The 17,172-nt window shown below is 40.0% G+C and overlaps 1 protein-coding gene across 4 annotated transcripts in view; it reads right to left on the minus strand.

Annotated features, from left to right (window-relative positions):
- Positions 1 to 4,542: 4,542 nt before the first annotated feature.
- Cdkl3 (cyclin dependent kinase like 3) overlaps positions 4,543 to 17,172 on the minus strand; it is a 113,877-nt gene continuing 101,247 nt past the window's right edge. The window contains exons 14-16 of one of the 4 annotated variants that reach the window (XM_063230652.1): positions 12,352 to 12,387; positions 9,790 to 9,905; positions 4,543 to 5,294 (exon numbers count right to left, since the gene is read on the minus strand). In XM_063230652.1, the coding sequence (XP_063086722.1) occupies positions 9,849 to 9,905; positions 12,352 to 12,387 (93 nt within the window). In that variant the 3' untranslated portion in view covers positions 4,543 to 5,294; positions 9,790 to 9,848. The remainder of the gene's footprint in view (positions 5,295 to 9,789; positions 9,906 to 12,351; positions 12,388 to 17,172) is intronic. The other 3 variants (XM_063230651.1, XM_063230653.1, XM_063230654.1) reach the window with 3 other exon arrangements.

The following is a 17,172-nucleotide window of genomic DNA, read 5'->3' on the forward strand; positions in this document are numbered from 1 at the left end:
AATTAAAAAGTACTGAACACCCACTAAGTGCTGGGATTGTAATGCGGGGTTTTTGCAACACAGTGTAGCTCTTTGTTGGTAGCATTAATGCAGGTGCTATTTTCTCTTGATGCAGATTACTTGGCTCGCCACTGAAATGGAGGGAAGTTCTAATTATATGTACTTAAAACATCCTGCCAAATAATTAAATGTCATGACTTCTTAAGGAATGAATTCTAGGAAGAGGCTCTTATTAGCATTCAGATAGTGAGGTAAAGCATACATGTCTATAAGCAGTACATAACTATGTTAATCAGAATATCTTCTCTAGGAGAGATCCAGAGTATTTTCTTACTCTACAGAACTCAAAATAACCAATGGAGCTGAAAGCTGAATTTGATCAATCTGGTCTTCACTGATTTGAATTATTTACATACTAGAGGGGAAGGAATACTTGGAACAAACATTCTGAAGCAAACCAAAAAAAAAAAAAAAATTGTCCTTTAATTTCTTGGCAACAAACAAAGTAAATAAAGCACCTTTACTTCAAGAAAGAATGTTTGCTCAGAGGGCAAATTCAGTATACAGCAAGTCCCAGAGTTGCCCATGATGTTTAAACACGACTATAAATAAAAATCATCTGACGACGGGGGTGGGGTAGGTGAAGGGTACCTTGAGCAACTAGCTGTAAAATAGGCACCCTTAGCTAAGATATAAAAACTGACATTCAACACGGAAAAGGAATGCGATGTATTTTATTTGTCAGCAATTCTCTTGACCTTGCTAGACTTATTTTGCTAGACTTATTGCTGCAGTTGTTCCCTCCAATTTCCTAACTTCAGAACTTACTGAGACAGAGGTTGGCGCCTTGATAAGAAGTGGCTCTGGCATCTGCAAACCCAGGTTTTAATTCCCATTCTGAAAATGTTTAAATACATTAAGGTGGGCGAGCTACCTAACTTTTCTGAGTCTCAGCTTTCTCATTTAAAAAGTGGAAATAACTGTCTTAACTATATTTTTCTAAAAATTCACTGAAATTCTAAATGTAAAAGACCAAAACAGTATCTAATAAATATCTAGTAAGTATTATATGGTTTTATAATAGTTTCTAAGTAGGCTATAATTTTAAATCCTAATGCCAATTAGAATCCCTCAGTGTTTGCCATGAAATATACACAGATTTTTGGGTAGAATTTAGGATATAGAGATACCAGAAACATAGAAACAAAGCCATAGTAGGAAGTAGGAATGGGGGAGGAAGTAACATGCCCTCTTCCTTCGTCATCAGCAGACTTTAGAAGACTTATTGGATAGTCACTCAGGAATAAACCCAAGGGTCAGCACAGCTGGTCACTCCTATGCTCCTGTCAGTTCAGAATCCTGTATCTGAAGGCGCCACACCTGAGAAGGATGACCTTTTATGCACGTAGGCCTTCTAAGACCCAGAAGCTCCCAGATAAAGTCCAGGACAGTGAATATCTTACTGGCTCTGCCCATGGAAAGCCTGCACAACCAGAACTACCCAACTACCAGATTTCCCCACTCGGCCTACCCAAGGCCCCTGCCATTCACTGGTGTCTATCCCTATTCCTCTCCTTTGCAGTTTTCAAATTAGCTTTACCGGGATGTGGCCTTTCACCTGGAGTTAGACATTTATAGATGCGGCTTAAGTTTGTGGCCAGGAACTTTGCCACAGATACATTACCAACCTTTGTACCCGCTCCTGCAGTTTGGCTAAAGAGAAAAGAAAAATGATCATGTCCTTGGTGAGGCCCATGATGTCCCGATAGCATTCTTAGTTGCAGAAGGAAATATTTTTCTGCTAACATCAAAGGCAGAGTTCAACAGTGTGGAGGAGGGTGAGCCTTATGAATACTAAAATTCCTTTATAGAAATCTTTATTAACACAATATATTAGAATATTAATAGTATATTTGATACAGAAAGTAAAAAGTATTCTTCTATCTTTAATAAACGTTATAAATGTTTATAAGAATCTTTAGAAATCCACAATGAAGGATTAATAATTCCATCTGATGAGTGGAATTATTTTTTACTTTCTTTCTGCTTGAGTTTTCTATAATGAATACATACTGCTTTTAAAACTGTGAAAAGGGGGATTTAGCTCAGCGGCATAAGCGCCTGCCTTGCAAGCAGGCAAGTCGTGAGTTTGATCCCTGTACTGATTTTGAAAAAAAAGTGAAAAGGGACGCAGGATTTAGGTCAATAGCATAAGCATCTGCATGGCAAGAGCGAGATTGTGAGTTCGTTCCCTGGTACAAAAAAAATAAAACTGTGAAAAGGAGCAGCTGCAAGAGTCTGAAGCAGGAGGATCACCATGAGTTTGAGGCCAGCCTGGACTACATAATTACATAGTGAGTTCAAGGCTGAAATACATAGCGAGATCTTGTCTCAAAAAAAAAAAAAAAAAAAAAAAGCCAGGCAGCATGGCGCATACCTGTGATCCCAGCACTCAGCAAGCTGAGGCAGGAGGATCTTTGAGAGTTTGAGACCAGCCTGGGCTAAAAAGTGAGCTTGGGGACAGCCTGAACCACAAAGCAAGATCCTGCCTCAAAAAGAATTTTTAAAAAACCTAAATAAACTAAGCCTAAATAAATAAACTGTGAAAAGAAAATGTGTAGACTAGGTAAACATGAAAAAACTCAGGAGAATCAGAGGCCTAAAGGGCATGTAGCCAGTAGTCCTGCTAAAGCTCCACTGTGCCCAGAAATGTTCCCCAAGGGTCTCACACTGGGAGTCTCAGTTCTGCGGCCTTCTCATCTCATGTAGCCTGCAGCCTCCTCATGGAGCACTTCAAATAGGCTTTGTTTTCTGCCTTCTTTCTCACAGCTCCTGCCTTCAGGGCAGCCTGTCCCAACTCCCAAATCAATGGTGTCCTCATCCATTCTTTGTCTACCTTGTCCCTGCTCTTAGGACTGCACTCTTGGTTCCATGTGACCCTACCTGTTCAAGACCAGTTGGGTGCTCTACATCCTGAGATGTCTCCTCTGGTGATTCTGGTCTCTTTTTTTTCTAGGTCTCTCTTGATTGTTGAGACTATGAGATTAGGATGAGAGCGCCAGAGACTGCAGACAACACAGGGGCCCTGGTACCTGTCCAAGCGGAGGCTTGTGAATGCAGGGCTTGTTGGGGAGCCCATATGAATGTTCTCCAAAGACTCTGGAAACACTGTGGAACACATGTTTTGTAGGGAGTGTCATGGGAAATCTGTTCACACATTGTCCTTTATGTTCTGGATATGCAGTTCACCAGTGCCCTAGCCTGAAACCAGGCAAAAGTTTGAAATCTCATTCCCCCAATACAGGTAAATTTGGAAGGCTAGAAGTATCTGACCAGTGATATTAGGTTCATTTGCAAAGATAGAAATTATAGCACCACACTTTCCTATCTGATGGAATCTCTCTCCTTCTAGGACTGCTTGTTCTGTAAGTCATCAGGGAATACCAGGTAGGGAGGCCCATCTTTAAATTACTATCTGTTCCTTTCCACGGTGCTGGGGATCAAACTCAGGGCTTTGCATATATTCTACCACTTGCCTGTATCCCCAGCCCTGTTGTAGTGTGATTTTTTGGAGAAAGGCTAATGCTAAATTGCCCTGGCTTGGCTTCAAACTTGTGATCCTTCTGCCTCAACCTCCCTAAGTACTTAGGATTACAGATCTGCACCACTTCATTTGCCTTTCATCTTTAAGTTCTGATTCTAGAGGTTTGAATTGCATCCCCAAACAAAAGAGGGGACATTATGCACACAAATAAAGTGAACGTGATTCAGTGCCTACAAGTTGATGGTTGTTCTGAGAAGGATGCTAAGTAGTTATCTCATTTTGGGGAGAATAGGAAAAAGGAAATGAATAGCATTAATATTAAATAGCAATAATAATAAGGGCGTATTTACTAAGAATGTGCCACGTATCAGATGTTCTTTGAAGGGTTTTACCCATATTCACGTATCCCTCATGCTTTTAAGGTAGGTACTATTATCCTCACTGAGACCCAATCCACCTAAACACACCCATCATCCTCCATTTTTGCTCCCCATAGCATACCACAGTCTCTCACTGTCTTTTTTCCCTCTTTCTTTCTCTTCTATTGCTCATGTGTTCATCTAATTGGGGTAACCCATAGGCACTATCTGTCTCCTGTGTTGGCACTCAGAATAAAAAAAGGCTGCTGACTTCTGAGCTGTACCTTCCCAAGCCGCCTGGCTTGCAAATGAGACACAGTCCAGAGTCTGAGGACCTGCAGCCTGGTCCTTAGCAATGAAAAGCCAAGATTAAGCAATTCTGACAGTGACTCGATGTACCTAGACTCAGTGTTCTTTCCCCACCCTGGGGACTGTTGGCCCTCATGGGCTGGTCTGTCTTGTCTTTTAACTCAAGGAATACAATGGGCATAGCACTCTCTTCCTCAGTGATGTGGGCACTGGGCTGTACAGGGAATTCTCAACTGGATTCTCAGGTCACAGGTCTATCAACTCATAAAGGATCATACATAGGGCTTTTTTAACTGGAGTCTTTACTGAAATTGTTTTAGATTCACATGTAGTTTTAACAATACATAGATTCATGTCCCTATGGTAACATTTTGGGATACTGTAGTACCATACCCCAACTTTGATATTACTGATCCAATTGGCCTATCTCATTAAGATTTCCTGGTTTTATAGATTTTTTTTTTACACATTTGTATATGTACTAGTGGATACAGTTTTCTTGTTCAGGTGCTTCTTTTTTGGGGAAAAGTATCTTAACTTTTTTTTTTTTTTTTTTTTTTTTGGTACTAGGGATTGAACTCATGCTGTTCTTTTTGTTTTCTGTTTTTTGGTACTAGGGATTGAACTCATGACCTCTTGCACTTCCCAAGCAGGCACTTGTGCTGCTGAGCTAAATCCCTGGCTCCGTATCTTAGCTTTTTCAAGTGTCAGAGATGCATAAAGTGTTTGATTCCAAGCTCTGAGATTTCTAGTAGATCCTACCTCAAATCCCCATAGCTCTCTGTTCCAACAATTAGCATTTAATTAGCACTGACCTCATGGCAGGTATAAGGGCAAGGCACATGGGCAAGAGGTAGTGGGGAGAGGTACAGACAAAGAAAGAAAGAAAATCCAAAGGTGTACAGGCCGCTGTGAGCTTATGCCCTGGCAGGGAGAGAGGCAGTCCAACAGGTAAACAAGCTGTTTATTAGCCAGGTACCAAAGAGGTGAAGCTGGGCTTATTGCTTGGCAAGGCGGGCAAAGCATTTCCATAGAAGCTGATGTTCCAGTCGTATCTTGAAGGATAATCCAGAATTCTTCAGCTGGAAGAGGAGAACTGTTAAAATCATTCCCTTTGAAATCATATCTATTCTTAATGCTTGGAGAAAACATAGGAAACCATGCCTACATTTGTTGATTCTACAATGTTAAGGTGTCAGATTCTTCAACTCCCATGTGCAAGTGCTGAGGCCAAGAGATTTTTTCCCCTTGAGTATGTTTTCCACTATCTGGTCCAAATTGGATACCAGATTCTGCTGCCTCACTTGAGAAAGGCATTTTATCTCTGGCGCCTCTATCACATCAGAGCTTATATTTAAAGTATGAGCTATGAGAAGAGACCGCGGCTAACTGGCTGGCTCCGTCCCATCCCTACTGCGCCCTCCTCTTCTCCATGCTCAGGAAGGCAATCCGGCAGTGCCTCGTGGGAGTGAGGGCCCTAGGTAAAACTTCTCAGCTCTCCAGTCCCTAGGACCGCCTTTACCGCAAGGGATCATGGGAAACTCCCAGGGCCTTGGGTGCCCAGGCTCTTCACATCACACCTTCCTGTCTTGTGTAGGCTCCGGCTCAGACACCCAAGGCAAGCTCTTGCTCTGTGTAGATGTCAGGCTACTCACTGCTAATACTATTCTCAGGGAGCTTATTTATTCTGGTGTAGCCACCTCTGGCTGCCAAGGACCTAAGATAATTACCAGGAACTCTTAGAAGCTGCAAATGGGGCACCATTTCTTATGATCTCTTGTCCTCATAGAAGTTGTTTAACCCCCCAAACCTCAGTATCGGCATCTTAATATGGAGGTCATGATAATATCATCTTCATAGGGTTCTTTTAAGATTGGAACCATGTAAAAGTCAGCATATAACAATCCATTTACTTTAGCAATTAGTAGCATCTATTTGTATACTAAAGTTATTTGTGATAATCGATGAACTACTCCAATTTTAAGGAAAAAAGTTATGAAGTACTCTAATTTCGTTCTTTCTTTCTTTTTTTTTTTTTTTTTTTTGTGAGACAAGGTCTTCTTTATAGTTCAAGCTGGCCTTGAACTCACTATGTAGCTCAGGCTGGTCTTGAATTCACAGTGATCCTCCTGCGTCAGCCTCCCAAGTGCTAGGATTACAAGCATGTGCCACCATGCTTGTACTCCAATTTTAAAAAAGAAACAGTCATAACATCTAGCTATAAATGCTATCATCATTTTGATGTATAGTCTTCCTAGGTTTGTACATGTGTGTGCATGTGTGTGAGCGTGTGTGTATACTTAGCAAAAATAAACTGGATGCATGTTATGTAATCTGTTGTAGTCAAATGATATACCATGGGTGTTTCCCCATATATTTAGATGCTATTGGAACATAGTATTTTTCAAATACTACCTACTGTTCTAGCATATTTATTAATATAACCCAATTTGTACTGATCCATTAATTTGGTACTTAGATTGTTTCCTATTTTTATATTTATACACACAGTTCTGTAATACATGTCCTTGTTCATTAATTTAAATGTGTGTAAGTTTCTTATTTATTTCCTTAAGATAAATGCTTAGGAATGACTTGCACGCAAGGCAACACCCTGTTTTTGTTTTGTTAACATTAGGTACACAGAATTAGATTAAACACAATCCTTGGTCTGTGACATAGTCTCATAATTGGTATGTGGATGACCCTGTTTTGTTAATTTAGGTAGTAAATTTATTAATTTAACAAGGTAATTGGTACTTATAGGGCCACAACTCAAAGCAAAAATGAGGACCAGGATAATAACCAACACTGAACCACAGCCCTCCTACCTCTCCCTGCATGCTTCACCCAAGGAAGTATCCTGAGTCCTGTACCCATTTCTTCACTTTCCTTTCTGATAGTTCAATTGTACCCATCTTCCTAAAGAGCAGCTTTAATGCTCATGCTTAGCTGTATAAGAAGGGCATCATGTTATATGCAATCCTGTAGGAGTTTTTCTCACTTAGGGTTAACATTACTTGGCTTAAATTGCATTTCATTGTAGTTTGTTCATGTTGACTGATGTAAAATAATCCAAAGAATAGACTATGTATTTGCTTTTGTTTGTTTTGTATTTTTAGACAAGATCATAGTGTATATTCCAGGCTGGCCTTGAACTCATTATGCAGTCCATGATGCCCTGAATTTGCAGTCCTCCTACCTCAGTCCTCTGAGAGCCAGGATTACAGCTGTGCACCACCTTGTGTGGCATATACTGTGGTTTATCACCCACTTTACTGCTGATGGGTAAATTACATTGTTTCTAGAATGTTGCTCTTGCCTACAATGCTACTATGATGTTATTATAAATGTCTCTTGCTATACGTGTGCAAGTGTTTCTCTAGGGATTCAGCCACAGACGGGAGGTCCTTTGGATCTATTCCCAAGGGCACTTTCCCCAAACTCTCTCCAACAGTAAGGATCACTTTAACATTCCTTTTGAAGATTTGATAAGAGACAGGTAATCGCTCCCTGCCGTTTCATTTTGTAGCAGGGCACTGACTCCTGGGAAAGCTGAGCTGAGAAAAGGGCCTTGGCTCAGAGACGCGTTCCCAGCCTGATAACTTTAGTGAAATTCCTGGAACCGATTCCCTGGTGGCTCAGCTGCTTTCCCATGTCCTAAAAGAGGTGACACTGTGGAGAGGAGGGAGCAGGGGAGCCGGGGTGGGAAAGGAGCCCAGCTCAGCACAGGGAAAGCTTGTCTCCTGGTCCCCGCCCCTGCCAGTGTCAGATCACGCCTTCTCCCAGTGAAACAGGCATTATCTCTCCCTAATCGGGACCCAACAAAGCCAATATAATGCCACCCTTTGTTATGGATTTGAATTGATAAATTTAAACCTCCTTCTCTGCTCTGCAGTAAAAGAACTTTTATTTTGGGCTTGGTGACATAGCTGAAATGAAGCACAGAGTAGTAGGCTGCTACATGATAATAGTTTTCATAGTTTTTCTTTAAGGGACAGAGAATCGTGGCAGAGGGACCTTCCAAATGGTGTTGTCTGGGTAGCACCATGCAGCCCATTTGCCTAGCTTTCAGCTGACATGCATTTGAAGGCTGCAAACTGACTACTGCCTAACATTAGGAGTATGCTGGTGTGTTAATCCTGAACTATCAGGTTTCTTAAATCAGTGTGTCAAGAATGCCCCCTCTGTGTACCTAGCAGTGGACTAGGTACTGTCTGGAAAAATAATTCTGTCATCAAGGGGATTTTTAACCTCCAAAAATTATACTGATTTGAAGAATGCCCTAAACATTTGCCTAAGTATATGATTTCCTTTGCTAGTCCTTTGCTGTGAGAATTTCCCCACAATGGGCTCGAATCCTGGGTGGTCTCAAGAAACCTCTGACACTGAAAGGAGCGTGTGTATGTTATGTCTAAACCGCTGGCCACAGTGAGCAAAAACCCCAGCCTGGAAGAATTGGATAGAAGAGAGTAAGTCCTCCCACACTCCCATTTATTAAGCTTTCTCTTATGGGAAGTTTCACATATGTAATAATGAGTACATATAGGAATGTAATAAGCCCATATTACCTATATCTAGCTTCAACAATCAAATGTGTGGCATCTTATTTTATGACCTCTCCTTGATCTCCATTTTGAAACAAATTACAGTTATTTTGTATTTAAATATTTTACATGCATTTGTATTAAAGACTTGTTTTAACTACCATTATATCACATCTAAAAATTAATAGTAATACCTAATGTCATTCAGTACTCAGTCAACAGTCAAGTTAACCTCATTTCTTTAGATGACTTTCTGGCCAGTCAGGAGTAAACCAGCACCCCTTGTGCTTGTTGATATATCTCATAGCTAAAATTCATGCAGCATGAGTTAATAATTTTATTTTCTAGTTCAGTCACTTTTAGTTTATCATTTTTTAATTTCTAGCTTCTAACAGTTCCTCTTTTTTTTTTATTGACCTACTTCTTAGTGGTGTTGAAATTAATGAGTCTTTTAGTTACTACCGCTGTAATAACAAAACTCTCCAAACTTATCAGCATGGAACAACCCCCACTATGTTGGATATACTGGCTTCTATGGATCAGGAATTCAGAAAAGGCACAGTAGGGCTTGTCTCTGTCCCCAGTTGTCTAAGGCCCTGGCTGGAGAGAGTCAGTCTATAATGATATCACAACTGGGAGCTAGAAGCATCCGAAGGCTGGCTCACTTGTATGTCTGGTGCTTGGCCTGAAGCACCCCAAAGCTGGCACTGCTGGCCAGGGCACCTACACAAAGCCACTATCTGTGGCTTGCCTCTTCCATAACATGGCAAGTTCAGGACAGGCAGACTTTCCTCTTTTTCTTTTTTTGTAGTAGGTGCTGGGGATGGAACCTGGAGCCTCATATATGCTAGACATATATCACTGAGCTGAGCCAATTCCCAGTCCCAAACGTCTCACGTGTACCTTAGAGCTGCAAATGCAAGTGTTCCAGTCAGCAAGGCAGATGCATATCACTTTCTATGACCCAACCTCAGAAATCAGTGTGTCAGTTCTGCTGTGCACTATTGGGTATTAGCTCAAAAGACTCTACCTTAGAGTAGCCAGGTTCCAGGAGACCAAGTGGCATGACCCACTTGGAGGTTAGGAGGGTCAGTCAAGCCTGCCTTTCCTGCACCATCCAGGAAAGATGTTACAAATGGTGGACACCTGGTGGAAGAGAGAAAGGAAGGAGCTTGTTTCCAAGGCCATGGCGCACACTGTGGACAACTGAGGGGTTGAGATGAGGTGAAACTCAGAGTGTATCTTCGTGTGTGGCGACCTCTCAGGAGTGAAGGTGCACCTAATCCAATACACAGTTAATAGCATATGGGCAAGAGGTACCTAGAGGGACGTAACAGGTCATTCATTCACTTACACTTACCGAGCATGTGCTATATTGGAGAGTATTAGACCTTGTTTTAGTTTAAAATACACAAATTGCTCAAGAAGTATCTCAAGAGTATCTAAAATGTGGCACTAGCTTATGCAAATATTGTTTTTAGATGGTGTAAATAATGGTAGATTATTACTATTATTATTTACATTAGTCTTCAATGTTGTAGACCTACCTGAAAAAGCTGAGATATGTTCCAATGTTTAAGGATCCTCCCTAATTCATCTACTGCCAGCCTTGGTTGGATGGCTGGATGCAAAAAGTACACATAGAATTTCCTAGAAACCAGGACAGCTAGAATCTCTCTCTCCCCACCACCCCCCTCAAAAACAATATAAATGAAGTAAGATAATTCCAAGTGTTTTAAAAAGCAGGATAGCATCATACATCCCTGAGTTTGGTAAAGGCAGACATACATGTCTATCAGTGATATTAAAATGCTGTCATCATGCTGTTAGAGCCATACTGGCAGTCAACAGCAGGGTGAAGTAAAGTGTTAAATAGCAGGTCTTAGGATTTTTAACTCACTAAGCCCAGGATATGAAGCATTAAAGGAACCACCTTTTCAGTTCATGACACTTATTATAATAGTCTTCACAAGACCCCTTTTTCACTCTTCACTTTGTTTCTGTACCTAACCAATGCTGCTATGTGCACATCTAGTTCACAGCCTGTCTGCCGCAGTGTCCTCCAAGCATGCACCCAGAAGAACTGGCATCATTGCTTTCCCACTCATGGGCACCCCAACTGCCTTTAACTTCCCCTCCTCAAAGTCAGCTGACCTGGATGGCCTGTGAATGACCCATCTTAGGCCTGTGTAGGAATCTCTGTAGGCAATGTCCCATCCATGTGCTGTCTTTATGCAAGGCACCCAGCTCCTCTGGGAGGAAGAGCCCACAGTAAAGACAAGGCTTGGCAAAGCGGAGCTCAGGCTGGAGTTCGGTCCTCACACCCTCTTTTGGGTGAAGCCACTTTCAGGACACACCTCAATAACTGCAAACAGACATTCCCTCTTTCAAACTCACACCATTTCTGTTGTTTACAACTTCTCTCTGAAAATGGAGAGTATCCACTAACTACAGACATCTTACCATAGAATAAATGCTAGTTTGACCACACTGCTAGAGTGCCTCCAACATGGCCTGACACAGTTTGAGTAGGCACCTTTATGGGACCATAGGAAACGGGAAGTCAGGTGTGGGCATGACAGATGGACAGTAGCACGGCTATGCCTGTCTGACCAAGGTAGTATGCTTGTTCATTTTGTCTTGAAAATGGACAAGAAACATCTTTTCCCTTAATGCTGTTTTCCTGTCTTGTGTGGCCATAGAGAAAGTAACTGGCCTTACCCACAGGGTCATTGCTACAAGTGTCCAAGATCTAACCGTCCTCCCACCACCCCTTAATAAGCACTTTGTAATTGACACAAAGAGGGACATTTTCCACTCAAGGACATCAGGACAGATGTGGATTCAACCATCCAGCGTCTCGTTTTTAAATCAGTCAAGTTTAAAATCTATCAGATTTTTAGTGACCACAGAGATACCCTTAGGCCCTTTTAAAATAACTGCAAGAGAAAGAAACACCTAAGTTATAAACAAAGTATTGCCTAACAGAAGGAGTCCACCAGGAAAGGCAAACAATTAGAGGGAGGAAAAAAGGAAGAGGAAAGCAAAAAACAGGAAAATAACATGACAAGGATAGATCAATACATATCAGTTATAACCATCAGTGTCAAGGGTCTCACCAATCAAAGACACAGACTGGCAAATGGATCAAGAAAAACCCAACAATGTGCTGCACACAAGAAGCACATTAATTCAAAAAGAAATCCACAGACTGAAAGTCAAAGGATAGAAAAACAATACTCCCTGTGATAAGAACCCATAAAACACAGGGATAGCTGTTCTATCAGCAGACAAAGTAGATGTCAAGCCAAGACTGACTAACAGAGATAAAGAAGCTCATTACATCCTCATAAAGGGAACAATCCAAGAGGAAGAGATAACAATCATAAATATATGTGCAACAAATACCAGTATACCCAACTATATAAAACAATTACTAACACATGAAAAATCAAATAAGGCCTAACACAATTGTATTGTGAGACCTCAACCCCTCACTGTCATAGGCAGACAGATCAACTAGACAAAATAGCAATAATGAAATATTAGAGCTTAGGACCTGAGGATTTAGCTCAGCAGCATAAGAACCTACCTTGTAAGCAGGCAGTCGTGAGTTCAATCCTCGGTACTGATTTAAAAAAAAAAAAGAAATATTAGAGCTCAATCAAGCTTTTAAATGAATTTACTTAATAGCTATCTATAGAGTGCTCTACCCCACAACATTAGAATACAACCCCACAACATTAGAATATTCTTCTCAACTGCACACTGGATGTTCTCCAAAATAGACCACATACTGGCTCACAGAACATGCTTATGTAAATGCAAAGAAACTGAAATTATCCCCTGCATATTATCAGACCACAGTGCAACAAAACGGGAAATCCATGGCAAGATGAACCATATTAACTTCATATACATGGAAATTAAATAGCACTCTGCCAAACAACTAATGGGTCACAGATTAAATTAAAGAAAAAATTAGACAGTTTTTTTTGGTCTTTTTTGTTTTTTTATCGGTACCACGACTGCTTGCTTGCAAGGCAGGCGCTTATGCTGCTGAGCTAAATCTCCAGCCCCCAAAATTAGACAGTTTTTAAAGTTGAATGATAACAGCAATATAATATACAGAACTTATGGGACGCAATGAATGCAGTCCTAAGAGGGAAATTTATAGCAATAAATACCCGTATTAGGAAAATAGACCAAGTACATATAAACAAGTTAATGGTGAATCTCAAACTTCTAGAAAAAGAAGAGCAGGCTAAACCAAAAGTTCATATGAGAGAGGAAATTATAAAAATCAGAGCACAAGCTAATGCATCTGAGACTAAAAAGCAATACAAAGACTTAATAAATCAAAGAATTGGTTTTTTTTAAGGATTAAATAAAATTGAAAAACCCTTAGCCAACCTTACAGAAAAAAAAAGGAAAGACTCAAATCCATGCAATTATGACTGTAAAGAGTGAAATCACAACAGATCCTGCAGAAATCCAAAAGATCATGTATATCTACTTTGAAAACTTGTATTCTTGGGGCTGGGGATTTAGCTCAGTGGCATAAGCGCCTGCCTTGTAAGCAGGCAGTTGTGAGTTCGATCAATGGTACTGATAAAAACGAAAAAGACAAAAAAAAAATTAAAAAAAAGAAAACTTGTATTCTTGGAGCTGGGGATTTAGCTCAACAGCATAAGCACCTGCCTCACAAGCATAAGGTTGTGAGTTCAATCCCTGGTATCCCCCCACCAAAAAAAAAAAAAAAAAGAAAACTTGTATTCTACCAAGATGGGAAATACAGAAAAAATTGAGAGATTCCAAGATACAGATGAATTACCAAAGCTGAATCAAGAAGATATGAAAATTGCAAATAAACCAATATCAGTTAATGAAATCAAAGATATAATTAAAAATCTATCAACAAAGAAAAGCCAAGGCCCTGATGGATTCACTGGTGAATTCAACAAGAAATTTAGTAAGACCTAATACCACTATTTCTTAAACTCTTTAATGAAATCGAAAGGGAGGCAATTCTCCCAAATTCATTCCTGGAAGCAAGCATTACCCTGATACCTAGAGAAGGACCAAACTAAGAAAGACAATTATAGGCCAACATCTCTAATAAACATAGAAGCAAAAATCCTTAAGATACTGGCAAATAGAACATGGCAAACTGTCAAGAAGATTGTATACCATGATCAAGTGAGATTCATCCTAGGGATGCAGGGATGGTTCAATATACATAAATCCATAAATGTAATTTACCATATTAACACAGCCAAGGACAAAAATCGTATGATTATCTCAATAGATGCAGAAAAAGTTTCCCTCCGTTCATGACAAAGTCCATGGATATTCATGACAAAAGTTCCACAGATTGCATAGATAGTCTTTATCTCAATCTGATAAAAGCCACCTTCCACAAACCAACAGCCAACATTACACTAAATGGACAAAAACTGAAAACTCTCTCTCTAAAATCAGAAACAAGACAAGGATGTCCACTGTCTGCACTCTTAGTCCTTCAACATAGTCCTGGAAACTTTTAGCTGGAGCAATTAGACAAGAGAAAGAAATAAAAGGAATAAAGATAAGAAAAGAAGTTAAACTATTGTTATTTGGGGTTGGGGATTTGGTTCAGCAGCGTAAGCATCTGTCTGGCAAGCACTAGGTCGTGACTTCATAATGTATAAACTATTGTTAGTTGCAGGTGACATGATGCTCTACATTGAAGACCCCAAAAACTCCACTACATTTAACCACAACTACTTTAATGAGCAAATTTAGTAACATAGCTGCATACAAAGTCAACACTCAAAAATCAATAGTCTTCCTATACACAAATAAAAACTCTCTGAGAGAGAAATCAGGGAAACAACACCTTTCCAACAGCATCCCCCCCCCAAAAATGAAATACCTAGGAATCAATCTAATGAAAGATGTAAAAGACCTCTACATTGAAAACTACAGTACTCTGAAAAAGGAGATTAGAAAATGGAGAGATACCCTGTGCTCTTGGGTAGAAAAAACCAATATAATGAAAATGGCCATACTTCCAAAACTGTTATAATGATTCAGTGCAGTCCCAATCTAATCTCACAGAAATAGAAAAAAACAACCTTAAAATTCATCTGAAACCAAAAGAGACCTAGAATAGTAAAGGCAATCCTGGGCAACAAAGATAAGACAGCAAGTATCACAATCCCTGACTTGAAATTCTAGTATAAAGCTGCTGTGATAAAAACAATATAGTCCTGGTCAAAAAAACAGACCCAAAAATCAGTGAAACCAATTAGCAGATGCAGAAACAACTCCAGACTCACTAAGCCACCTTATTTGACAAAGGTGTCAAATACATTCACTGGAAGGAAGATAGCCTCTTTAATAAACTGTGCTGGAAAAACTGGCTCTACACATGCTGAAGATTAAAACTGGACTCATATCTTTCACTATGCACTAAGATAAATTCTGAATGGATAAGTATCTTAATATTAAAACAGAAGCATCAAATATGCTGGAAGATAGAGTAGGTAAAACTCTTGAAGACACTGGTGTAGGTAGATTTTATGAACAAAACCCAGATTGCACAGGAACTATCACAAAGAATCAACAACTGGGATCTCAGCCTACTGAAAAGCTTTTGTATAGCAAGAGAAACCACTAACAGAGTTAAAAGACAACACACAGTGTGGTAGAAAATGTTTGCTAGCTGTTCCTCAAAAGATCACTACTGAGAACATATAAAGAACTCAAAACAGTCAGTCCCTCCAGATTTAAAGACTCAACCCAAAAATGAGCACTTGAGATGAATACACACTTCTCAGATGAAGAAATATAAACTGCAAATCAATATGTGAAAAATGTTCAGTATCACTGGTCATTTTAGAGATGCAAATTAAAACAACACTGAGATTCCACCTCACTCCAGAAAAACATGGCTATTATCAAGAAATCAATCAACAACCGATGCTGGAGGAGCCTTGGGGAAAAAGGAACCCCTCTCCACTGTTGGTGGGAATGCAGACTGCTATAACCACTGTGGAAATCAGTGTGGAGATTCCTCAAAAAACTAGGACTAGAAGTCCTATTCAACCCAGGTGTTCCCCTTCTGGGTATCTTCCCAAAAGAATTAAAAAACACCACACCAAAGCAATATATGTGCACCCATGTTTATAGCAGCACAATTTGTACTAGCTAGATCTTGGAAACAATCTAAGTGCCCACTGACTGAGGAATGGATGAAAAAGATGTGCTATTTATATACAATAAAGTACTACTCAGCCATTAAAAGGATAAACTGGAGACTTTTCAAGAAAACTTTTTCGGAGGGTACCAGAGATTGAACTCGTGACCTTGTGATTGTCAGGCAGGTGCTTACACTGAGCTAAATCCCCAGCCCAAACTGGAGACTTTTATAGGTAAATAGATGCAACTTGAGCTCATAATCATAAGTGAAATAGATCAGACACATGTGTAAACAAGCATCATATTATCTCACTAGTGTGAGAAGCTGAAAGAAACAACATACATATATGCATATATATATATATATATATATATATATATAAAAGATAGTTAAGATAGTTATACTATCTTTTCAGAGTTCACTGAAGAAAAAAATTTGTGCTGGCATCATTTGGACAATTGAATGCAGATGTCCTGTGTTCTGGGTGAATGATGTGGGGATGAAAATGCCCAAATTATATAGCATTGTTGCCCCTGATTGACATGTTTTGAAATCTTGTTTTAGTTTTTTCTTTTTTTCCTTGAAATAAAATGAATTTGGAAAAGAAAATTAAATTAAAATTAAACAAAGACGGGAAAAGAAATGAAAAGCAATGGGCCCAAATCAAGGGCAGGAGGATTTAAGTTGGGTGCCAAGGAAGAGTCTGGCAAAGGAGAACCACAGGCTGGCCCTGGCCATGGACATAGCGCGGGAACCTGCGCTCCCACCTGGAGTCCAAAGGGAGCAGAGGAGAGCTCCCACAGTCCAGCCTGGATGCCTGCCTGCTCGAAATCAGGGAAATCCCAGGGCCCCTGTAAACCTGGTGACACTTCCGCAGGGTGTCTAGGTGTCAGAACTACACCTATAATTTTTTAAATCTTATCAGTTGAAAAAGTATCTCTTCTTCAAGAGAATAAAGAGGCTCAAGAGCCTTACTAGGATTCCAAGAGCTCAAACAGCCTGAGACATGGGCCTCTTGAGCCCTGTTTCCTAATAATTTGGGCTCAGGGAAGCTGGATTTCAATCATTAATGTCCACTTAGTAGATTAAACTTCCAATTAATCCTTATAGGTCTTACCTATTGTAGCCAAGCCAAAATTGCCAATTACCCATTCAAAATGACTATAAAAGGTTATTACTAAAGAAAACTTCCCAGAGGTACGGAACAATGCCTAAAGGAGCAAACCCCAC

The sequence above is a fragment of the Cavia porcellus genome, unplaced genomic scaffold (genome assembly GCF_034190915.1).
Source record: "Cavia porcellus strain 051 isolate PalLab524CR breed Dunkin Hartley unplaced genomic scaffold, mCavPor4.1 scaffold_19, whole genome shotgun sequence".
Taxonomy (NCBI): domain Eukaryota; kingdom Metazoa; phylum Chordata; class Mammalia; order Rodentia; family Caviidae; genus Cavia; species Cavia porcellus.